This window comes from Hevea brasiliensis, chromosome 16, assembly GCF_030052815.1.
Source record: "Hevea brasiliensis isolate MT/VB/25A 57/8 chromosome 16, ASM3005281v1, whole genome shotgun sequence".
Taxonomy (NCBI): Eukaryota; Viridiplantae; Streptophyta; class Magnoliopsida; order Malpighiales; family Euphorbiaceae; genus Hevea; species Hevea brasiliensis.
This window is the reverse complement of record NC_079508.1, coordinates 47,419,946-47,445,764: the sequence shown is the minus strand read 5'-3', so window position 1 is coordinate 47,445,764 and position 25,819 is coordinate 47,419,946. Positions and strand designations below refer to the sequence as shown.

The following is a 25,819-nucleotide window of genomic DNA, read 5'->3' as shown; positions in this document are numbered from 1 at the left end:
CAAGACACAATCACAGTCTTTCCCTTCAAGTACCATTATTCACGGTTCCTCTTCAATGGACTGCTTTTTTCCTCAATTTGATATGCCTATCAATGGTTGCTCAGGATCATTCTTGCCACCGTTGGAGACCACCACACCGAATCTCCACCATTGTTGCCTTCTACCGGCATTGAAGCATCTGTTGCGTATCCATAAATATCAACGCAGACAAGCTCGAGCAGGTGGCAGTCGAGCATAGAGAATTCACCATCCATAGAACTTCGATTTTGTCCCTTTAGCCTTGAGCTTTGCACCCTGCAGCGTTGATGCGCCAGCTTGTTTATGAAAGTGTGGCATTCTATAATCTGCGGTTCACTTCCGAGTGCCCGTTCGAATTGCGATTTGTAGGCTGCGAACAAAGAAATTATTCCATAATTTGAAATTTTCATATTATATATTTTTTTATTCTACAAATTTTGATAAATTTTAATATATTAAAAAAATAAAATTTTAAATTAAAATAATAATTAAATAATTTAGAAAATTAATTTTGAAAAATTAAAAAAAGGGGTATTTTTAAGTTTTGAAGGAAAAAACAGAAGACTTATTCAAAAGTATTGAGGAATTATTGTGTACAAGTTTTCTACGTTCGAATCGAACCGGCCCGATCGTTACGCTTCTCAAATTCAAGCTACGTATTGTTTCCGTACAAATAATTTTGCACTGAATTTTGCATTTTCATTTCTAATTAGAAGTTCCTTCTAATGAGCAATTAACATTATCACATTATTCTCTAATTCTTCTGCGAAAATGATGGCGGAGGATCTCGGAGTCGAAGCTAAGGAAGCCTCCGTGCGCGAGGTTGCCAAGCTCTTGCCGCTCCCTGAGCTGTTGCAGTCCATTTCCTCGATCAAGGCTGATTACATTGCGCGCCAACAGGTATCTTTTTGGATCTCAATTTTAGTATTCTGTTGTTTCTTGTATCTTCAGGTGATTGAAGGAGTAGCTCTCATGAGATTGAGATTTTAGGTTTTACTTAAATTTGTGTTGTACTGGAGATTTTGTTGTTGGATTCTATTAATTACATGTGGTTTGCAACGGCTTTTTTGAATTTTTTTGTAATGTAATTGGATGATTGTGCTCATGAAATGTGGAGGAATAATGCTCATATGTATCATGGTATTGTATTCTGTTTGCAGGCAAATGATGCGCAACTCAGTACAATGGTGGCGGAGCAGGTACGGAGATGGACTAACGTCCTGAAACTTTTGGAAGAAAGCTCGATTTCATAATTGGATATTTCTTGTGTTGGTCTTTTACAATTTGATGCCTTGCTGTGTAATGCAGGTTGAGCAAGCACAAACTGGATTGGAAGCACTTGCCTTATCACAGAAGGCAATCAACCAGCTTCGCGAGAACTTTATTTCCATTGAAAAGTATGTTCTTGATGAGATGCACTAAGATCATAATGCCTTTTTGTCTAATTATAATTGGCTTGTGCTTCAGGTACTGCCTAGAATGTCAAACCTTAATTGAAAATCATGATCAGATAAAGCTTCTTAGCAATGCAAGGAATAACCTAAATACAACATTAAAGGTGGGTAGTGACATTCAATCTTTAGTTTCTTGAAATTTTCAGTCATGATTGCAATATTGACAAATATGATAAAGTAAAATAACAAGCACAGTGACTATATTTACTGTGTGTGTGCTCCTTTACACTTGGAGCCCTAAAATGCTGTCTGCAAGGTACCAGTGCTCAAGTGTGGTTGAAATAGCCTAACAAGAATTTAGAGAACTCACATTTCAAATTTAATAGGAGGCATTAACATTGTTGGATTAGAAAGTGGTTGGTCTCATTATGTGTTGATTTTATTTTAGAATAACGTGCACTCTTTGTAAGCTTCATTTTCTGGTGCCTCTAGCTTCATCTTCTATGAATATTTCAATATTAGTATTTCAATCTATTCTTTCTCTGTATGATTACTGTTTGGCTTTTTTTTTTTTAGGATGTTGAGGGTATGATGTCTATATCTGTTGAAGCAGCTGAGGCGCGGAATTCTTTGAGTGATGATAAAGAGATTGTTAATACTTATGAGGTAAATATGAAGGATGTTTATCATGTTAAATTCTGAGTTAAATAAATCTAGCACATTAGACTTGTTTATTTATATCTTATTCTGTCCATTTATCATCAATTTGTCACAGAGGCTAACGGCACTTGATGGGAAGCGAAGGTTTGCATTAGCAGCTGCAGCATCTCACAAAGAAGAGGTTGGCAGATTAAGGTATTTATCTTACTCCAAATCACATTTTGGTGTTAGTGGCAAGTTCCTGCACATTTTCTTGCACATCTGTCTACAGCAACAGGTGATGCTGATAGGTGATTGAATCTTTTGAATATCAAAGATGATTGGTTTATAACTATAACTCTGTAATGCTAGCATTTTAACTGTACTGTGGAGGTTGGAATTTGTTGATGAGCTGCAGTAGCACATCTGTTTGGGAACTTTGCTTATCTACTTATGCAGAACTAGAAGTCTTAATGCTTGAGTGAACCAAGAAATTGCTAATTGGTTTAGTGGACAATTTAATGTGCTTGCTTTAAATTCCTCTAAGTGGCTATTTACTTCATCTACTTAAAAGAAAATTGTTATACTTTTGTTGTTCATGTCCAATAATTGCATTCAAAGTATAAAGCATTATCATCATGTGGTATGGTGGATCAAAAAATGCGTGGAGGATAGCTGCAATGACTACCATGAAGGCTCTTTATGTTTTCTATGCATTATTTTTTAGCTTGAGGTTTTAAGTCATCTTTGCAATGCCCAGAGAATATTTTGAAGATGTGGACCGAACTTGGGAAACCTTTGAGAAGACACTGTGGGGTCATATTAACAACTTCTTCAAACTTGCGAAAGAGAGGTATGGTGATTGTTATCCAATGTTGATATTTTAAGGGGTTTTTTTTTTTTTTAAGTGCATCTGAAAGTATCTTTTTGTTCTTGGGGCCATATTTTGGCATGTAACTTTTTGTGTCATTCTACCTAAATTAATTGTATGTTGCGTGTAAAGGGTCTACCAGTGCATGAGGCTTCCCACTCTGTGAGGGCTGAGTGAGAAAATTTGTTCTTTTTTTTTTTTTTATTGTCTGAGATGATGATGGATTTTTCTTTTAATAATTTTATTGAATGCTACTGGTTTATGTGATTACTGTTTTCTCCAAGGTTCCCTCATTTCTATCCCGTCCTTCCAAAATGGTGGAAAACCATAACAGTAAATAAGGGGTCTAGGGACCAATGATGCTTAGTGGTATAAGAGTAAGAACCAAAAGATGGGGCGGGGGAGTAGGGGACTGAAGTTGATTTGACTTCAGTTATTTCATTTTGGAAAAGGTACCTCTTTCCCTGATAAAAGTTATGTTCTTTTCAGACATGCTAAATAAATAGTCCTCCCACTTCTTTCTTTCTTAATTGCTTTGTTTCTTGGTCCATTTAAAATTGGCTTTTTGGTGTTTTAATGAGGCTTAGGTGGTAGATTTGCCTGGCCTGCCAGATTTGGGGATTATCCTTCTGGTTCTAGAATAAGTTTTGTGATTGTTTCATGCTGAACTCTAAAAAACTTGTGTATTGTACTTTTGCAGCCCACAAACCCTGGTTCGTGCTTTAAGGTATGTTGCTGACAACTGCTTATTATGTGGGAAACATTCCTTTTTTTAAGTAGTAGTTCTCATCTATCCATGATATTTTAATGGTACTTGTTAAATATTCCAATCATGATGAGGATTATATTGTGATTGGTGATTGAGAAGTGATCTAGGCAATCAGGGAAAACATTCCACTATAATCATCATCACCATAAAATAATAACTTTATTTTGTTTGCCAAATAATGTTGCATTTGCTAATCTTTTTTTTTTTCTTTGAAATTAGTCTTTTGCATATAAACTTTTAATAGTATTTGTAGATGTTGAAATGCTCTTGTTGTCTTTCCACTTCTTGGATGTGGTTTTTAATTTAATAGACCGGTTTTATCTTTTATATAAACTTGTTTAATAATTTTAGATATTAAATGCTCTTGCTGTTCTTCCATTTGTTGGATGTGGTTTTAATTTTGAAAGATCTCTCTTTTTTTTTATAAAATTAATTTGACATATCATGAATAAAGTATGTGAGTGTGAAAATTAAATTTTAATTATGTCAAAAATATAAAACATGCTCACCCATTTTAATTCTACAATAAAAAAAGAGAAAAGGATTTAAATGCATTCTTTTCTCGTTTCTCCCTCTAGGGTGGTCGAAATGCAAGAGATTCTTGATCAACAAGTTGCTGAGGAGGCAGCTGAGGCTGAGGGAGGTGGTGCGATGGCGGCAATTGCAAATCCTCGAAGATCTGCCAAGTAACTATTTTTAGCTATTTTAGTTTTATGTCTTGGCTTTGTACTTGACATCAGTTGCCTTTGTTAATAAATATTTTTATATTGTGTATTATCCTTTTCCATTTTCAAGCTATATTGCAACTTTGTTTTATGAAGCAAACGTCAATATATAAATTAGTTCATTGTTTCCTTTTGGACTCCAGAAAATCTACTTCTACAGTGGCTTCTTCCAAGAACCTTACACAACAAAAGTTAAAGGTTCAGGGAAAGGGATATAAGGATAAATGTTATGAACAAATTAGGATGTCAGTTGAAGGACGGTTCAGCAGGCTATTAACGGAGGTATTTTTATTAATTAGTCTCCTACCTGATAAAATTATTTGTTTTTTATTCAATATGTATTTCTGTAACAATTATTTGTCTATCAGTTTGTCTTCGAAGACCTCAAAGCTGCCTTGGAAGAAGCCCGTATGGTATGTATAGTTAATATCTATAATTGTGTAACATAAATACTGAATTTGTCCTAGGTGCTTGAGATGGAAATATCTAGCACTTTATGTATCTTCAATAAAGTTTGCCTGAGATTCTTGTCACAACTGCAATAAAATTATATAAAGGTTATTATTGTGGGGAGGAAATCTTGTTAAAAGGGGTGGTGTCTCATAAAATGAATTTGCTTGAATGTTGAACAATTATCAATCCAAAAATACTATTCTCTGGATTCTGACATATAAAAATATGATTTATATTCTAACAAATCCATATCATCAGTTTTGGCATGATTAATTATAATATAATGGATATGTAGCTTCCAAAAATGTAGGTTTGAACACTCCAGTTGGATATGCAAAAAATTATGATTTCATAATTAATGTGGCATATTGCAAAGAAACAAGGACATGTTGGCAAGTTGGCATGCTTCATATTTCTACTGTAACTGTAAGTTGAAAGAGATTGTGGACATTTTAGCGTGTCCACTTCTTATAGCACATGTTAAAAGGCCGATTAGTACTGCAGCAGCTTATCTCTGACTCTAATCATGGTTTTGAATCTTTGAGATGTAATGGTGAGCAGTAATTTTGATTTTTATTTTCCATGTACATATTTTCGTTGTTGCAATGAGCCTAAGCAATTATTGACACTTGAAAAGATTGAGAGAACCATTTTTGTATTAAGATGATGCAGTTTCCTTGGAATTATATTATTCCTGTATTGTTACTTTTTCTAGTGTGAAATCCAAAGTAATGTTCCCCTTTGTGGAAGTTTGTGCATTTATACTCTATAAACAATGCTGAAATAAGAATATTATTCAGCAGTGCATGTGTGTGTTGCTGGCTGGGTCTCTTGTTGAAAACATAAGCTAGCTTGTGCATGTCCATGCATGCTTATTTTAGTTGTGCATGCTTTCATTCATAGGCTTTGGAATTGAGAAAGCAGCTATTGCATGTATGCTATTAAATGAATGTATTTTTCTTGCTTATCTCTCAGTTTTGATCTCTATTTTACTGTCTAACTACTTTAATGTGATTGTATGACAATTTTAACCCTTGCTTTGCATGTAAATCAATTTCAATTCTATGTTCTTCCACTTCTATGGGCTCCAAATCCTGCCAAATTTCTAATGTCATTTGGTTCCTTTTTCTTTTTTGGTATTTAGATTGGAGAAGAGCTTGGAGATATCTATGACTATGTGGCCCCATGTTTTCCTCCAAGGTTTGCTCAATGCCAAATCTGCTCCTTAGTTAATCAATGTGGATTTTGCTGATTTCAGTTAATGTTTCAAAATTTTTTTTTTTTAATTTATGCCTACTTTTGTGCAATCTCATTATGGTATATAATGGGACGGATGTGCAACCTTAAATTTGCTTGTTCCTTTCTCCTTTTGTATTAGGCCAAAAGCTTTTAGAATCCTTGTAATTTTGTTAAATGTGCAATTAGGCCCCTATTTTATAAAAAAAATTTTGCTCATTTGGCGTACAACTTTTATTTTTGTAGCAAAATACCCAATCCATGTTGAATGGGTGTAAATTAAGTGAAATAATATTGACAAGGGAAAATGTAATTTTATCTCATGCTTCCTGATGCGGTTCTTGCTCGATGGGCTTTTGGATGTTTGCTACATAGATCTTGCATAAAATGAGTAGAGATTATGATAGGGAGGGACCTTCCCCACCGTAGGACCTTTGATTATTAAGTTAGAAACTTTGAATTGGAGAAAATAGTAGAAAGGGAGTTTGTTCCCTTCAAAGGATTGGCTCAACTCCATTCCTCTGGTATATTGAAGATAAGTTTTAGGTGGATTTCACCTTATTATCTCTTACCTCATTGGTTTGAAGCTTAGCAATATTTATACCTTACAGAAATAAAGAAGAAGACGAAGAGGATTTGTGGAATAGCTTGATTAAATTCGTCAAGCTATATACAACTCAACTCAACTCAACTAAGCCTTTATCCCAAAAATTTGGGGTCGGCTATATGAATTCGCTTTTTCCACTCTGAACGATTTTGGATTAAATCCTCAGAAATGTGTAATGCTTCTAAGTCATGTTGTACTACTCTCCTCCAAGTCAATTTAGGTCTACCCCTTTTTTTCTTTCTATCCTCTAACCTAATGTGCTCTACTTGTCTAACTGGAGCCTCCGTATGTCTACGCTTCACATGACCAAACCACCTTAATCTCCCTTCTCTCAACTTATCTTCAATTGGCACCACTCCTACATTTTCTCTAATACTTTCATTACGGACTTTATCTAGTCTAGTATGGCCACTCATCCACCTTAACATTCTCATCTCTGCAACTCTTATCTTAGATGCATATGACTCTTTCAGTGCCCAACACTCACTACCATATAACATAGCCGGTCGTATGGCTGTACGGTAAAATTTTCCTTTTAATTTATTGGGAATCTTACGATCACATAAAACTCCCGTGGCACGTCTCCACTTCAACGTCCTCATCTTTCTTTAATGTCCTCATCTTTCACCAACGCTTTTCCTTCTTTATCCTTAATGCACCTAACTTGATTGAGATCTTGACATTTCCTTTCTCTACTCCTTGCTAATCTATAAATATCTTTATCCCCTTCTTTAGTTTCAAGTTTCTCATATAACTTTTCAAAGGCCTGTGCTCTTGCTTGACTAACTGCCTTTTTTGCCTCTTTCTTTGCTATCTTGTACTGTTCATGTGCCTCATTATTATCACATTTAGGTAGTTTCTTATACCATTCCCTTTTTCTCTTCACTGCCTTTTGTACTTCCTCATTCCACCACCATCTCTCTTTTGAGGGTGGTCCATGTCCTTTAGACTCTCCAAGTACTTTTCTAGCTACTTCTCTAATCTTTGATGCCATCTGTATCCACATATCATTGGCCTCCATATCTAGCTTCCATACTTCGGACTTGAGAAGCTCATTTTTGAACTTCACTTGCTTTACTCCTTTGAACTCCCACCACTTTGTTCGAGCTACACTATTTCTTCTGACCTTACTTGAATTATTCCTAAACTTGACATCCAAGACCACCAACCTATGTTGACTTGTTAAAGCCTCTCCTGGAATGACCTTGCAATCCTTGCATAGAGCTCTATTTGTCTTCCTGGTTAAGAGGAAGTCGATTTGGCTTCTATGTTGCCCACTTTTGAAAGTCACTGAATGTGACTCTCTTTTTATAAAGTAAGTATTTGCTAGTATTAGGTCGTATGCCATAGCAAAATCCAGGATGCTTTTTCCCTCCTCATTTCGATTGCCAAAACCAAAACCTCCGTGAACATTCTCATAACCTTGTCTATCAATTCCTACATGTCCATTCAAATCTCCACCAATGAAAACATTCTCTTCATTCGGTATGCTTTGCATTAAACCATCCATATCTTCCCAAAACCTTTGTTTATTCTCACTGTCTAGTCCTATTTGTGGGGCATAAGCACTAACTATATTTATTGTTTCTCCTTCTAGTACTAGCTTTACTAGTATAATTCTATCTCCTACTCTTTTCACAGCTACTACTGCGTCTTTCAATGTTCTGTCTATGATTATACCCACTCCGTTCTTGTTTCTCTCTTTTCCGGTAAACCACAGTTTGTACCCTGAATTACCCACTTCCTTACTTTTCTCTCCTACCCATTTAGTCTCCTGAAAGCAAGCAATATTCACCCTTCTCCTTTCCAAGGTATCCACAAGCTCCATTAATTTTCCTGTAAGTGATCCAACATTCCAAGTACCAACCCTGATCCTCCTCCTATCCTGCTCCTTCCTAATTGGTCTCATTCTATGATATCTTCTATTATTTTCTATGTCTATCTTGTGTTCTGTTCCACTATTTGTTCTACTATCTGTCCTATGGACTAACTTATTTACCCACACCCGTCCATGATGTGGGAACCTTTGCTCACTTAACACCACACCCGGGCGTCGGCATGGCGCGTTGCTTTCGGTGAACGCCCTACACCCTTGCATATTTATCACTACACCCGGGCTCCGATGTAGAGCGTCGTTAGTAGAGGACGCCCCAACGTTTATATCTTTTGAATCCATATCATAAGGTGTGACGAAATTTTTACGCTGGTTGTCACCTACCGCAACCCTCCTCCTTTATCCGGACTTGGGACCGGCTAAGCGCAAACTACTTAGGCGGAGTTTTCGTCAAGCTATATGCTATATTTATATACAATTATAGATCTATAAAGGAAGATAAGATATACACGATCAAGGAGATCCTTGATTAGAGGGATTGACTCAATCCTCTAACTTATAGCTATACATTTCTCTATTCTGATACTCCCCCCCAAGCTAGAGCATACATATTGTATGCTCCTAGCTTGTTACAAATATGCCCAGTCCTAGTCCCTCAGAGAGATTTAGTAAGAATGTTTGCTAACTAGTCATTCGAACTGAAAAAACTAGTAGCAACACATTCAGACTCGATCTTTTGGGTAATAAAGTGATGATCAGTCTCTATGTGCTTTGTTCTATCATGAAACACAGGATTAAAGCGATATGTAGTGCAGCTTGATCACAAATTAGCTTCATCTCTTCATCACTTCCACATTTTAACTCTTGAAGAAGCTGTTTTAACCATATAAGCTCACATGTAGCCAAAGCCATAGCCAATACTCTACTTTGCACTTGATCTAGCAACCACATCTTGCTTTTTTTACTTTTGCAGGATATCAAATTCCATCCAATTAGAATGCAATATCCTAAAGTAGACCGCTTATCTGAAGGAGATCCTGTCCAGTCTGCATAAGAATATCCTACAATCTATATATGTCCCCTCTTCATACAACGGACTCTGTCCTGGGGCTTCTTTGATGTATTTGAGAATCCAAATTACTGCATTTCAGTGACTCACGAGGAGCTTGTATGAACTAGCTAAACATACTTACTGCAAAAGAGATATGTGGTCGTGTGATCATGAAGTAATTTAACTCAGTTAAAATTGAAATAAAGACATGGTATGAAGGTGACAAATGGTAAAAAACTATATATAGGATGAGGGTTTTGGGTGGAACGAGTACCTTTTCGGACAGCAGTAGGGAGAGTAGCATCTTCTGCTAAGGGCGCAACCAGTGAAGGAAATAATGTTAAAGTGGATGACGAGTCACTAGTAGTCTATGGAACTGTATCATCAGGAGAAACATTAACTTGTTTATTAGGAAAGCGGTCAAGGTGAGGCCTTCTTAAATAAATCTGAAATGGAGTAGCAGCCTTTGGATCAAGAAGAGTGAAAATAGGAAGAACTATGGAGATGGCATTTTGATTATGCGTATTTGGTGAAAAATATGAAGATGTCTCAAAAGAAAATTACATCTGCTGAGATAAAATATCTATCGGTAGTGGGATCATAACACTTCAAAAATTCATATAAATTATTGTGTACCTTATTTGAAATAGTCCAAGAATTGAAAATGCCCACAATTATCTATATAATCCAGGAAAAATATCGATAAAATATAATGTTAAGAATTTCAAATTGAACCAGAATTGGACAGGAACTACCGGTTTGAACCAGCCAGTTCTGGTTTAGGAGAGGGGGAACTGTAACTGGCCCCCTCCTTGACTGGTTCTGGTCCTGTTCAAGGATCAGAACTGTGGACCAAGTCCAGTCCTATGTTTGGTCCTGGTCCCATTCAAGGTCCGAACTGGACCATGGGCAGGTCTAATGCCACGTGATTTTGAGTGCTGATGATGGAGCTGGTAGTGATGGTGTAATGGCTAGGTTTACTAGGTGGACAATTGATTTGATAACGGTGGTGATACTGATAGTGCAGTTAGGGTGGCTGGAAACTATGTTGCAATGTGTGTAGATGTTCTTTTTGTATCTTAATATTTAAAGGATTTATTAAAATATTGAAGTATTAAAAGAAGTATCAATTATATATATTTTTTGCCTTGTTACCTTTTTGACTTAATTTATACCCATCCAGCATGGATTGACACTATTTGTACCAAAATAAAAGTTGTCAAATTGAAAGGAAAAAAAAAAGGTGCTTAATTGCATATTCCACAAAAGTAGGCCTTCTAAATGCTTGGACCTGTGTCATTACTCTTGCTAGTTTCCAAAGGTGAAAATTTCATTTTGCTAGCTTGCAGTAACTTTGATCTCATACTACTATTTATCCTAGAAATATTTTTCAGCAGGCCATTAGGGTTTCAAAAAGGGGTGAAATGTCCCGTATTGGATGGCCAATTTGGGATTGCCTGATTTGTTGCTATGAATTTTTGATTCACAGCCACATTGTGTGTAACAGAATAATACAAACAAAATATTAATTTGGTCTTTGATGTTGGCAGATATGAAATATTCCAACTGATGGTAAATCTGTATACTGAGAGGTTCATTCAGATGCTCAGATTGCTTAGTGACAGGGCAAACGAAATATCGAACATAGAGATTTTAAAGGTATAACAGCTGGTCCCCAATGTGTTTTCTGTGTCTCATCTTTTATCCGTAAGGGCACTTTTGGTTGTAGATGAGAGATGGCTATGTGATTCTATGTTATGTGATGTAGTAAGTGTGATCATTAGTTAACTTGGTTCATTTTAATGTGGATTAGCATATCATTGATGTTGAATTGATTTCCTGCTGCAAAGCTTCTAGCACCCATATCTATGAGGTCAACCCAAGTACACCTTCACCATCAAGGGTTGGCAATGGTGGACTGATCATGGAACCTCTGTTTTATAAGCAGAATGCGTTAGATGTCTGTCCAAAATTTGAATTTAGAAGGCAACTAAAGCCTAAATATTGGTATTATTAACAAGTTTAAAAGATAATTCAACATTATTAACTTGGACATTTTCCATGTGGATTGATCTTACTAAAAGATTTCTATATGATGTGGATTGAGTAGTTTCTTATCCGATTTCATTAGGTAACTGGTTGGGTAGTTGAATACCAAGATAATATGATTGGGCTTGGTGTTGATGAGTCTTTGGCTCAAGTCTGTTCAGAGAGTGGTGCTATGGATCCCCTCATGAACTCGTATGTTGAGAGAATGCAAGCGACAACAAGGGTATTGATATTGTATCTCATTAGTCCATTGTATTCTATTTTGCATGTGTATGTTATTTAGCTTCAGCTGCTTGTCTTTCTCACAACTTTTATTTTGCCTATGCTACCATAGAAATGGTACTTAAATATCCTGGAAGCTGATAAGGTACAGCCACCAAAGAAAACAGAGGATGGAAAACTCTACACTCCAGCTGCTGTTGATCTGTTCAGGATTCTAGGGGAGCAAGTTCAAATTGTTAGGGACAATAGCACTGATGTCATGCTATACAGGATTTCTTTGGCAATAATTCAGGCAAGTATGGCTAGATTTTGTAGAAAAATTGTTATGGTTTGGGATTGATGATCAAACTTACAGACACACACACATATTCATGCAACAATGGCTAGGTTTTGTAGAAATGCTTGTAGGATTTGGGATTGATTTTCAATCTCACACAGGTGGAGATATATAATATTTTTGAACTCACACATGGGCATAGATATACAATATGATATGTGGAATGATATTATTGAGATTAATCACACACCCATATATATAATAATGAGTGTTGAACGATATTATTCAGATCAATCTTTTTTTTTTTTTTGATAGTAAACCATAGATATCTCCTAGCCCATTGGGTTAGACATAATTCTACTCACGCCGCAGAGACCCATTATGGGGGTAAAGCACACTGAGCGAGAATTTTCTCTATTCACAAGGGTCAAATACTCGACTTTATGTTAGGATCTAAACCCTAACTGTCAGTTACAGAAAGAAATAAATTGGAAATAGGAAAGAGAGTTAAGGAATAGACTCGAAAATAGAAGGAAGAAGATAGGTTGAGAGAAAGAAAAGAAACTGAGAGATTGAGATTGAGAAGTAGAAATTGAATCTTTATTACTCTTATGATGATCTTTATTTCTTATGCAACAGTATTTATACTACTCTGCTACTTTCTAATAACTGTTCCCGCCCTTGCCTACAATTTGATATTTCCCTCCAAAATCAACTTACTCAGCTTCAACACTTCTTTATACTTTGCATTACATTTAATAATTCCTTTACTGTATTTTTTTCCTAAACCTCTTTCTCTGGTATGTAACAATACCCCTTCCTTGAGCACCTACTTGTCCCAAGGAGGTGTAAAAGGCTGGAAATTTAGATGTGAGAAAGGAATCATCCTCCCAAGTAGCATCCTCTTGGGTTAGCCCATTCCATTGAATAAGAGATTGTGGCACCTGCATATTCTGCCTGACAATTACTCTATTCTGTAACACCTGAACTGGCTTAACTTCCACCTGATCGTCTACCAATTTAGGAAGCTCCAAAATAGGTATCTTGTTATCCCCAATCTTCTTCTTAAGTAATGAAACATGGAAAACTGGATGGACAGTAGAAGATTCTGGCAACTTCAACTTGTAAGCAACTGCTCCCACTTTTTCCACAACTTGAAAAGGACCATAATATTTGGCAGATAACTTGAGATGCTTCCTCACAGCAATAGTGGTCTGCCTATATGGTTGTAATTTCAAATACACCCAATCCCCAACTTGAAAGTCCCTTCACTCCTCTTTTTATCCACTTGTTGCTTCATTCTACTCCTGGCCAGCTGTAAATTCTCTGAGTAAGGAAGTAATAGTTGTCCTGTCCTTAAGGAATTCTTCCACTGCAGCAACTGTTGACATTTCAGTAGGCAAAGCTGGTAGCATTGGAGGATAGTAACCATAAACAGCTTCAAATTGAGTCATCCTAATAGCACTATGGTAGGTAGAATTATACCACCATTCTGCTAAGGAAATCCACCTACCCCGAGTGATAGGTTTCAAATGAGCCATGCTCCTCAAATACCCTTCCAAACACTGATTTACCCTCTCAGTTTGGCCATCAGATTGAGGGTGATAAGAGGTGCTAAAATAAAGAGAAGTACCCATCTTCTTGAACAATTCTCTCCAAAAAAGGCTTGTAAAAACCTTATCCCTATCTGAAACAATAGTTTGAGGGGCACCATGCAACTTATAAACATGGTCCAAAAATAGTTGAGCAACTGAAGAAGCAGAATAGGGATGAGAGAGAGGCAAAAAGTGGGCATACTTGGTGAATCTACAAACAACAACCAAGATGGTATCTTTGCCAGCTGACTTGGGCAATTGTTCTACAAAATCCATAGAGATATGCTGCTAAGCCTGGTTAGGAAGTGGTAGAGCCTGTAGCAAACCAGGAGTAGCACAAGTTTCCCCCTTACACCTTGCACAGTCATCACACTTCTTTACCCAATCTAGCACATCCTCTTTCAATCCTGGCCAATAGAAATGTTTCTTCAACCTATGACAAGTTCTCAATACGCCTGAATGCCCTCCTAAGGGTGAATTGTGATACAAAGTAATGAGATGACTTTTTAAAGAAGTATTACAGCCAACATATAATCTGCCCTTATAATACAACAAGCCAGATTTGAGAGTAAATCCCGGAACACTACCTGCTACCACTGAAAGCTGTTGAATCAATTCCGCAGCCCTCACATCTCCTTCATAAGTAGCTGCAGCATTAAATATCCAGGTAGGAACTACAGCAGATTGCAAAGCAAAACAATTAATTCCAGGCTGTTCCGCAAAGCTTCTTCTAGACAAGGCATCAGCCACCTTATTTTCAATACCCCTTCTATACAAAATCTTATAATCCAGCCCCAACAATTTAAAATTCCCCTCTGCTGCAAGTTAGTATGAAGTCACTGTTCTAACAAGTATTTAATGCTTTCATGGTCTGTCTTAATGAAAAATTGCCCTTGTTCTAAATAATGTCTCCATTTAGAAATAGCAAAAGTAATTGTCATCAATTCCTTCTCATAAACTGAAAGCCCCATACTTCTTACTCCAAATGCCTTAGAAATAAAGGCAATAGGGTGCCCTTGTTGCTGCAATACAGCTCCCATACCTTGACTACTAGCATCAGTTTCAACAATGAATGGTTGAGTAAAATTTGGCATAGCCAACACAGGGATAGAAGACATAGCATTCCTCAACCTCTCAAATAAATGTTGTGCTATTGAAGACCACTGGAATGCATCTTTTTTTAGTAATCCAGTCAAGGGTTTACTAATAAGGGCATAATTCCTAATGAATTTTCTGTAATATCCAGTCAGCCCCAAAAAGCTCCTCAATTCTTTAACTGACTTAGGCGCAGGCCACTCAACCATAGCCCTTATCTTGTCAGGATCTGTAGCTACCCCTTTTGCAGATATTATATGCCCCAAATACTCCACTTGACTTTGAGCAAAAGAACACTTAGAAAGCTTAGCATAAAGCTGCTGTTCTGCTAAAACCTTAAAAAATCTTCCAAATAGGAAATATGAGACTCCAAATCAGGACTGTAAATGAGAATATCATCGAAGAAAACTAACACAGGAATGGCTGGAATATATCATTCATAAGGGCTTGAAATGTTGCTGGTGAATTTGTAAGGCCAAGGCATGACTGTAAGCTCAAAGTGCCTATTATGTGTTTTAAATGCAGTCTTTGGAACATCTGGAGTGTCCATTCGAATCTGATGGCATCCAGCCCGAAGGTCTATCTTAGAGAAGATTGTTGCACCATGCAATTCATCTAATAAATCCTCAATAATAGGAATCGGAAATTTATTCTTAACAGTAGCATCATTTGACTTCCTATAATCCACACAAAATCTCCAAGAACTGTCATTCTTCTTAACTAATAAAACAGGGGAGGCATAAGGACTAGTGCTATGCTGAATTACTCCACTGTCAAGCATTTCAGACACTAACTTCTCAATTTCAGTTTTCTGGAAATGAGGATATCTATAGGGCCTGACATTGATAGGTTGTGCAGTAGGTAATAGAGGGATGGAATGATTATGAGATCGAAATTGTGGAAGTGACTTTGGCTCCACAAATAAGAAGGAATACTTATCCAATAGAGATTGAATTCTAGGTGGATAAGTGGATGAAGAAAAACATCCAGAAGATTTAGAGTTTACCTCTTGCTGTTCAGAAAACTGAATACTGAATAAAGGAGTTTGGAAGTCTGACTCCTGCTTCTGCAATGGCTTGTGGTAACTACTACAAGGTAACATCTTCATTGGAGTTGTTGCATCACTAACCCCTTGCAATTCTACACTTTTCCCATCCTTTTGAAATCTCACCAATCTAGCTTCAAAGTCAAACACGATAGGGTTGAAACTTCTCATCCAATCAACCCCTAGTATCATGTTAAAACTGCCCAATTCCAGAGTTCTAACAGTAAAAGAAAACTTATAGTTGTGCATCTTCCAAGTGAAATTATTACAAATAGAAGAACTCATAATTTTTCTCCCATCCGCTACTGTAATTGCTGTTGTTGTAATTGGCACACAAGGCAGCTTGCTACTTTAGCATCAATAAAACTACTAGTACTTCCACTATCAATAAGAATGACTAATTGTCTATTCCCACAATACCCCAATACCTTGATTGTATCCACCCCTTGAGAACCCTCCACTGCATTCACAGACAGTGCAAATTCCTCTTGAATTCCATGATCCAACCCATCATAACCTTCACAATCCTCATGCCAAACTTCCTCCCCTTGATCTCCTTCTCCCTCATCATGCAAAGCCATCAAAGTCTTCTGCTTACATTGATGACCTGGAAAATATTTTTCTCCGCACCTGAAACAGGGCTTAAGAGGCCTTTTATCATTAGTTAACTGTTGGCTATTAGGTTTTATGGTGGTTTGGTTAACAGAAAAAGCACTCGTAGACTGAGTAGGTTTGACTCCCACAGAATTAGATTTGTGGCTAATACTGGAATTAATTATTGGTGGCTTAGGAGCATATGGATTACTGGAATTGTATTGAGATGGTTTGGTGGTAGCAGAAGAACAAGAACTGAATTGAGAAGGTCTTTGGGTACTGTTATAGGTTCTGAATGATGGTGTAGTGTTTCTTTGGACTTCTAACAATTGTTCTTGCAACTTAGCTGCTTCAAAAGCATTAGCTAATGTCACTGGTTTAAGCATCCTCACCATCAACCTTATATCATCCCTTAATCCCCCAATAAATCCAGAAAGAAAATAAGATTCCCCCAAATCAGGCATTACCTGCTCCATTCTCACCCTTAAGTCTTCAAATTTATCTTGGTACTCATCCACACTTCTTTCTTGCCTTATTTTCATAAATTCCTCCACTAAATCCTCCAATCCCTGCTCTCCAAACCTCTTACACAAATTCTGCTCAAACTCCTCCCAAGAACTCTTTTTCCCTTCCTTACTCCAATTGTGAAACCAAGCATCAGCTCTTCCTATCAAAAACAAACTTGCCATCTCTACCATCTGCTCTCTTGGAACCCTATACACCTAAAAAAATTTCACACATTTTCTTATCCAAGATCTAGGATCTTGGCCATCAAAAATAACTAACTCCACCTTAGGTAACAATTTGGATCTGGCTTCCCAGTCCCAGTGTTATCAAAGGCAAGCGAGGCGCCCCTCTGTCGCCTCGACTGGAACGCCTAGCTGGGCTTTGGAGAGGCGACACCTCATCAAAGCAACGGTAAGTTTTTTTTTTTTTTAATGAAAAAACTAATAAACCTACCACTTACCTGATGCCAACAAAAGAGCCGCACTATGAAGACAGCAGAGCCACTCTCTTCCTCGACCTCACGCTTACGACAGAGACAGAACAGGACCAACAGGTACGCCCTCTCTCTCTCTCTCTCTCTTATCTTCTTCTTCTTCTTCTTCTTCTTCTTCTTCTTCTTCTTCTTTCCTCTCCGATCTCTCTCTCTCTCTCTCTCTCTCTCTCTCTCTCTCTCTCTCACGTCTTCTTCTTTCCTCTCTCCAATCTCTCTCTCTCACGTCTTCTTCTCCTTTCCTCTCTCCGATCTCTCTCTCTCACGTCTTTTTCTCCTTGGCTTTCTCCCTCTCCACTTATTCTGCTTTCCCTGCTGCATAGACCACCTGTTTTTTATTTTTTCTTTTTTTTTTCCCTCTCCTCTCCTTCTTTCAGCAGTCCCTTTTTATTTTTTTCTTTTTTTTCCCCCTCCCCTCCTTATTATTAATTAGTTATTATTAATTATTTATTTATTTGTTGTTAATTTAATTATTTTATTTTTTATTCTTGTTAATTAATTATTTAAATTTTATGGGTATTGCTAAATTGATTATTTTACTTTGTATTCTTGTTTAATTAGTTGATTAATTAACATGGATATTGTTGATTTGTTGGTAATTAGTTTAATTTTTATTTGTTATTCTTGTTAATTTGATTAGTTTTACTTTTTGCCTTGTTAATTAGACATTAGTTGTTAATTAATTATTTATTTTATATAGGTATTATTAATTTATTGTTAATTTGATTTTTTTACTTTTTATTATTGTTAATTAATAGTTTAATTTATATGGGTATTGTTAATTTGTTATTAATTAGTTTACCTTTTACCTGTTATTCTTGTTAATTAGTTTTAGTTTGATTAATTTTGCTTTTTTCTTGTCAATTAGATATTAGTTGTTTATTTTATATGGGTATTATTAATTTATTGTTAATTTGATTATTTTCTTTTTGTTCTTGGTAAGTAATTGTGTAATTTATATGGACATTATTAATTTGTTGTTAATTAGTTTACTTATTACTTCTTATTATTGTTAATTATTGTTTTTTTTTTCTTTTTAATATACTTTTTTACTTATCAACTATTTAAAAGTATGAATTTATATATATATATATATATATATATATATATATATATATATATAATTTAAGCAATTAAGGTTATGGCGCCTTACTTCAAAAAGACCCTCTCCTCGCCTCTCGCCTCTCGCCTCTCGCCTAAGGCCATAGAGTACTTTATCGCCTTAGTGTCGCCTTTCGCCTTGATAACACTGACCAGTCCATTACAACTGTGGTAGAAGAACTTCCTGCTTCTTTTGATTGAGGGTTCAAGTTCTCCTTAGGGTTTGGCAAAATGCCCTTCCCTTCAAGATTGATTATAGGTGGTTGATCATTTCCAACCCTGCTCCCTTCACCATAAATTCCTTTACTTTCATCATTGACAAGAGTAGCCACAAAAATCTTCAGGTCCCCCAAAACTGACTCAGCAGATTGCTTAATCTCTCCCCTCAGATCTTCGATAGCCTTCTTGGATTCCAACTGGTAATTGTTAAGCTTCTCCTCCAACTCTGCAAGCCTCACTGCTTTGGCACTAATTACCACAGATCTAGTCATAATTGCAACCCCCAAGAAAGGAAAACCCAACAGATTTCAGGGATCTTTGAGCTCTGATACCAATTTGTTAGGATCTAAACCCTAACTGTCAGTTACATAAAGAAATAAATTGGAAATAGGGAAGAGAGTTAAGGAATAGACTTGAAAATAGAAGGAAGAAGATAGGTTGAGAGAAACTGAGAGATTGAGATTGAGAAGTAGAAACTGAATCTTTATTACTCTTATGATGATCTTTATTTCTTATGCAACAGTATTTATACTATGCTACTTTCTAATAACTGTTCCCGCCCTTGCCTACAATTTGATATTTCCCTCCAAAATCAACTAACTCAGCTTCAACACTTCTTTATACTTTGCATTACATTTAATAATTCCTCTACTCTATTTTTTTCCTAAACCTCTTTCTCTGGTATGTAACACTTTAATTAAGGGATGAAAAGTCTTTTACCACTCGTACCAATCCCCGTTGTATCATCTGACTGTTACTGCTTTGCCTGTATAGAACAAGGACTTCCGTTGATACCACATGGGGTGGTCGTTTTTATGTGTGAATGTGTAGAGCTGCGTTGACTTGAAATAGAGTGATTGACACATTTAACACATATAATTCATTTATACATTGTACTAGGATTGCCAATCTCTGCCCTCAGCGTCAAGAGTTTTTTTCCCCCTCCTCTTTTTTTTTGGTGTTCACTGCTTGCCTTGCTTTAGGTGATGATAGATTTTCAAGCAGCTGAAAGGAAGAGACTTGGGGAACCTGCTTCTGATATTGGTCTGGAACCTTTATGTGCAATGGTTTGTGGATCTTTTCTATTTATATAATTATGTGCAAATAATTTTTCAGTTTTGAGTTTTTATTTTTTTACCATTTATTTTCTGCTGTAAACATCATCCACAGATAAACAACAATCTGCGCTGTTATGACCTGGCAATGGAGCTGAGCAGCAGCACCATTGAAGCACTTCCACAAAACTATGCTGAGCAGGTCATGCTACACTTTTCCTTTTTTCCCTTTATCACTTCCATTTTTGGTCAGTATGTTTTCTAATGTTGAAAAGATGGGGTGTGGGCATGACACTGTGGTTGGTTGGGGGAAGGAACTTGGAAAGAAAGGGAAAAAAGAAGAAGAAGAAGAATTAAAGGGGTGAAAGTGAGTGGGGCTGAAAAGTTGAAGACAGTGAGGGTTTTCCTTTCGTCCTGGTTGTTGAGATGGAAAAATGAAGTAATTCAATGGTTACTTTGTGGTTTTAATTTGGATACTTAAATCTTTAGTTTGATGGGAACCTGCATTTTTTTCCTGTTCATACTTTTATGCAGATATTGTTCACAGTGCTTTAGCATTAATTATGTTTGAGGTCATGGGCTTTTGGCTTCCTTAACTAGGGTTCTGAAATTAATGCTTTGATCTAGGGTTAGATATTCAATGCTTTAAGGTTTGGAGTCCATTTAGAGGGTTTAATACTTTGTTATGGAGACATGGAATGATATTGAGAGTTGAAACTTTGTTGTTGGCTTGGTGCTTAGGGTTTCCGTCTTCTTGTTCTACTGTTGCAATCATCTTATTTCTTCCTTCATTGTCCATTCCTCATCCCTTTTTTTCTTCAACCATGTACTCTTATTTTCAACCTTGGTCACAAACTAGACCTGAAAGCAGCTGTTAATCTAGACTTGGAAGCATCTGAGTTAATTGGGATGCCATTGTTCCTTGTGTGGCTTATGTTTCTTTTGGTTTCTTCTGTGCAAGGATCCCTTCTATGAAATGTCTTCTTATGTAGACAATGAATGTGCCAATCATCTTACCATGAGAGCTGCCATTCCCTTGAAAAGTTCATTGGGACTTTTTTTTTTTTTTTTTTTAGCTTTGAACTCCATCATCCAGGTTTACTTTTATTCTTACATTGTTTCTCTCATCTCTCTTTTTTTCCCTGCTTCATTCTTTTCTTTATATTTTCCTCTAGCAATGAAATTATTTCTTTTTGTTAAGATCCCACATTGGTTTGGGATAGGGATAATGTGCCCCTTATATGGCTTTGGACACTCTTCCCCCTTGAGCTAGCTTTTGGGGGTGAGTTAGACCTGGCTCATTTTCTTAAGATAGTATTAGAGCCTCCCCAACTAATGTTTGAGCCTCCCATAAGTATTTCATGCTCTAGATGTTCGGTCCTGAGCGTGAGGGGTGTGTGTTAAGATCCCACATTAGTTTAGAATAGGGGTAATGTGCCCCCTTATATGGCCTTGGGCACTCCTCCCTCCTTGAGCTAGCTTTTGAGCATGAGTTAGCCCATTTTCTTAAGACTTTTATTGCAAGAAGAAATAATAGTTATGTTTTTATACATTTGTTTGTTTCTGGTTTACTGTGTGCCTATGTATAGAAAAGAAATACCCTGGTACTACAGCATTCAGTTATTATCACTAGCAAGGAGAAATCTCTTGCGCTAATATAACAATACCAGATGATACTATATGAATGTAAGAGCATTGAATATGTCACAATCTTGTTGGTCTTTCAGTTCTCCATATGTATGAGAACTGGTATACTGGTTGCAATCAATTTCTCTGCATATTAGAAGATAAATTGTTTATAGCTTTTTGCTCTTGTTCTAAAGTTGGATCCTCTTCACTTTATCAGGTTAATTTTGAAGATACTTGCAAAGGTTTCCTAGAGGTTGCAAAGGTGTGAAGTTTGATAATGGTTCCTTCTTCTCTCTCACTTTTTCCTTTCCCTTCTTTTTCTTTTTTCAATTTCTTTTTGGTCTCCTTATATTCTAATCTCCTTTTATTCTGGTTATGAACGCTGATTCATTATGAAACAATTTAAATTGACTGTTCAAGGGCTTAATGAACCAAAGATGTACATCACATGTCCTTGGTTTCTTCTTCTGAATGTTCTCTTATAAATTTGCTTGTTTGTTGAGTGTTTTAATGATTTAGGATTATAGCATGATGGTGTGTTATTATTGTTAGTTTTCATTTAGTGTGTTATAGGTGATAGGGGTGTTTCTAAGAGGTGTACAGTTCAGGGATTTTGGCTACCTTTCTGTTATCCTATGTACTATTTGTTGGCAAGATATTGATTGCACAGTATTAGTCTGCAAACAGAGCTATTAACTTCTTTTGTGCTGCTCTTCTGATTACCACCGTTGATGTTTTATACATGTATTAGTATTAAAGATTAATCTACTTTGGTACTAGTAGAGGAAACATGTTTGGTGTTCATGCTATTTTGTTAATCTAGGGTCTTTGGTATTGTTTTGCTTGAGGTTACACTATATTAGACAGAATCGATTATAGATAAAATGATAAAGTAAGAAGCACCAGGGTTGCGTATTCCAACTCTGATGCAGCAAACGCTGAAGTACAGCATGGAGCTTGGTCATTGCAAGTCCTTTTTTCTACTATATTCCTGATACCTGTAGTATCATGACTAGTCTGTTTTCGTAGCATACATAATAGTCTTGATGGGCATCCTTTTATGAAGAGAATCACCTAGCTCATGTCCAAACTGCTCATTAATGGCAGGAAGCTGTGCATCTAACTGTAAGGGTTATTTTCGAAGACCCTGGAGTGCAGGAATTACTTGTGAAGCTTTATCAGAAAGGTAATGTGCTTTTGACCTTTGTCTGTAGTCCTTACGTTACTCTAGAATTTCCACACATCTATGCATCATATTCATTTATGCTGGTCCTATTGATTTCTCTCTTATCTGAATGCTGCCAATTGTTTATCAATGCCCTGTTCAGCTTTTCTCTGATTTTATTATTTGTACTACTGTTAATATGCACTTGTCTGCTGTAGTTTTTTGGCACCCTCTGATGCTTGCTAGACTCTTGTATTGTTCCCTTGTCATGGGAGTGTGCTTAATTGGATGTTACTTTTGCAATATCAGATTGTAAACTTTATGTGGTAATCAAGATCTGTGCAAGTGTCAGACATTTCTGTTGAGATACCACTGAAGCGAAGATATTACTAATATGGGAATTAATTACTAAAAAAAGGTTTGTTCGGAGTGCTTTCTAAGAAATGGGGACTTCTGAAATTTATGTATTCTAGAATTTATGGGAACTTGTAGAGTAGGCTACTTGATGATATGTTTTGCTTATGAAATATTATATACTTTTTTAACTGCTGACTTGAAATTTTTGTTTGATCCCAATAGAAGATGCGATGGAGATACTTTATTTGAGATCTAAATCATTTTACTATGTTATCGGCATCTAATATTATCCACAACTGGTGAAAGAAACTAAATCAATTTTCTTATTGTTTCTTGTCCACAAGTTTTGCATCTGAATGAGTCTTTCCATTTTATTTTTCAGAATGGAGTGAAGGACAAGTCACAGAGTACCTAGTTGCAACATTTGGCGACTATTTTACAGATGTGAAGATGTAATTTCAATTTCTTTTGATTTTAGATCATCCCTCCTGTCAGCAGCTCTACTTCAGAGTAAAATAATCAAGTTTGAAATTAGTTGAACGTTTTAAGCTACTAGTTTTATATCCATGGCCAAATTTACAGGATAAGCTGCATTCTACTATTTTTCAAATTAGCCTTGTGGAGATCACTGGCAAAATCATGTCATTTTATAGTCTGAGACATCAGATGCAATCCATAAATCCCTTTTTTTTTAGTTCTATTGGAATTCCTGCCAACTGTTTTTTCCTTTTACCTTATTCAAGTTCTAATAGGGGTGAAGGGGATAGGGGATTTATGACATTTCATGCACTGTGACCTGCATCATTTGTGATTATAATGAGGGAAAATGCTACTTTCTGGAGTGAAATCCAGTAAATTGATCCATGATATGTGGCCGGCTTAAAGTCCATGAATAAATATACTCAACTCAACTCAACTCAACTAAGCTTTATCCAAAAAATTTGGGGTCGGCTATATAGATTCGCTTTCTCCACTCTAAACGATTTTAGGTTAAATCCTCAGAAATTTGTAATACTTCTAGGTCATGTTGTACAACGCAATTAAGTCTTCCTCTTATCTTCATGTTGTTATCTTGAATCGCAAAACATCCACTGTCGTGCCTCCTAATTCGTTATATTATTAGCACTTGAGGGATTTGTTGCCAATGAGAATCTAGACTACTTTTGTTGAAGAGCACATTGTCCAATTTAAATATTGGTTCCTTATTTTTATGTCTGGTTTGAAGCAGAACCTTTATTTTCTTATTGGTTTTTAATTTTTGGATATTAAGGTATATTGAAGAAAGATCGTTCAGGAGATTTGTTGAAGCTTGCTTGGAGGAGACAGTTGTGGTTCACATTGATCATCTTCTGACGCAGGTTATTTTTCTTTTCAAAGGTGAAGTTGGATGTTTTTGTGAGATAGATCATCATTAATGTGCTTCTGATTATTGTAGAGAAACTACATCAAGGAAGAGACTATAGAACGGATGAGGCTTGACGAAGAGGTTATTATGGACTTTTTCAGGGAATACATAAGCGTTTCTGTAAGTGCTGCTCTTCAGTTTAGAAATTTTACCCTTTCTTTTGTTTAATGTATTCATAAGTAATTTCTACTAAGAGACACACCTGTTTGTTTCTTTCTTTTTCTTTTTTTCTTTCTTTTCATTTTTCTGTTCCTCGAAATATGATTTTCTTATATCTATGCTTCAGAAAGTAGAAAGTAGAGTCAGGATACTGAGCGAGTTAAGAGAACTTGCTTCAGCAGAAAGCTTGGATTCCTTCACACTCATCTATACAAATATTCTTGAACATCAACCTGACTGTCCCGTAAATATTGATTATCTTCTTTCCCTTCTTTTTTCTTTTTTTTTTTTTTAAAAAAAAAGAAAATCTTTTGGTCTGAATATTTATTCTTTCTCATATGGTTCTCCTTTTTCCCTAATGCAGCCTGAAGTGGTTGAGAAGCTTGTGGGACTGCGTGAAGGCATACCAAGAAAGGATGCAAAAGAGGTATCTTATTTATATTTATTTTTTAATTTTACTTCAATTTATTTATTTTATTTCTTGTGGGGTGTTGGGATATAATTGACAATTATATAATTCAAGTTTACAATGAATCATTATCCTCAAGATGATATAGCTGCTTATAATTTATAGGAATTTTAAAAAAAAAATCAGAATTTGTAATTTTTAAAATTAATGTGTTGTGGTCGTCACAGGTTATACAAGAGTGCAAAGAAATTTATGAGAATTCGCTTGTGGATGGAAACCCCCCAAAGACTGGTTCTGTTTTCCCAAAGGTGAAGTTCTTATCAGCTTCCAAAGCATCTATCTGGCGAAAGCTTACTTAGTTCAACTGCAAATGCCATTTGTGTGTGTGGGTCACAACTGCTGTAAATTTTTTTCAATTTTTTCATTCCAAGTGATAAATTGGTGCTTTTTTTTTTTAACTGGTCATATTATTCTCGTTGTATATTACATTTCTTAATTACCCATACGCATATTAATCTTTGTAAATGCATTTTTTGCTAATTAATTCAATTATCACTGAGAGTAATTTTGTTGATTGAAAATAATGGGGAATTAAGAGTGTACGTAGCACATTTCAAGGATAAAATGAGACAGTGGCAAGTAAAATGGTTTGGTCATGTTCAATGAAGAGAATCTAATAGTTGTGAATGGAAATGTGATAAATTAGTAGGATGATGAGTAAAAGAGGAGAGATTTAAAATAAGATGGAGGGAGGTAGTGTTAAAAAAGATTTATAATTTTTAATATTGATTGGAATTGGTTTCAAATAGAATTGAATAATAAAAAAAAAAAGTGGATAACATTATTTTT

General features: G+C 36.0%; 1 protein-coding gene across 2 annotated transcripts; it reads left to right on the top strand.

The window, feature by feature from the left end:
• The first annotated feature begins 552 nt into the window (after positions 1-552).
• Positions 553-25,554, top strand: LOC110634484 (exocyst complex component SEC6). Of its 2 annotated transcripts, none has more exons than XM_021783503.2 (25): positions 553-918; positions 1,179-1,217; positions 1,327-1,415; positions 1,486-1,576; positions 1,989-2,078; positions 2,188-2,267; positions 2,812-2,904; positions 3,623-3,649; positions 4,270-4,377; positions 4,560-4,698; positions 4,785-4,829; positions 6,014-6,069; positions 11,148-11,256; positions 11,729-11,869; positions 11,981-12,160; positions 19,775-19,858; positions 19,962-20,048; positions 21,693-21,737; positions 22,583-22,661; positions 23,380-23,449; positions 24,268-24,355; positions 24,433-24,522; positions 24,689-24,805; positions 24,926-24,988; positions 25,198-25,554. In XM_021783503.2, the coding sequence occupies exons 1-25, from the start codon at positions 790-792 to the stop codon at positions 25,327-25,329; spliced, it is 2,271 nt and encodes a 756-aa protein (XP_021639195.2). In that variant the 5' UTR covers positions 553-789; the 3' UTR covers positions 25,330-25,554. The 2 variants fall into 2 exon arrangements, with proteins under 2 accessions (XP_021639195.2, XP_021639196.2); XM_021783504.2 differs by having other exon boundaries at positions 557-918; positions 1,327-1,374.
• Positions 25,555-25,819: the final 265 nt, after the last annotated feature.

What these genes read in the sequence shown, in the direction of transcription:
- LOC110634484 (XM_021783503.2), top strand. Translation starts at nt 790, where the DNA reads ATGATGGCGGAGGATCTCGGAGTCGAAGCTAAGGAAGCCTCCGTGCGC. An exon ending in GAAGAGGTTGGCAGATTAAG is followed by an intron (nt 2,268 to 2,811) that starts GTATTTATCTTA and finishes TGCAATGCCCAG; the next exon opens with AGAATATTTTGAAGATGTGG. An exon ending in TATTTTACAGATGTGAAGAT is followed by an intron (nt 23,450 to 24,267) that starts GTAATTTCAATT and finishes TTGGATATTAAG; the next exon opens with GTATATTGAAGAAAGATCGT.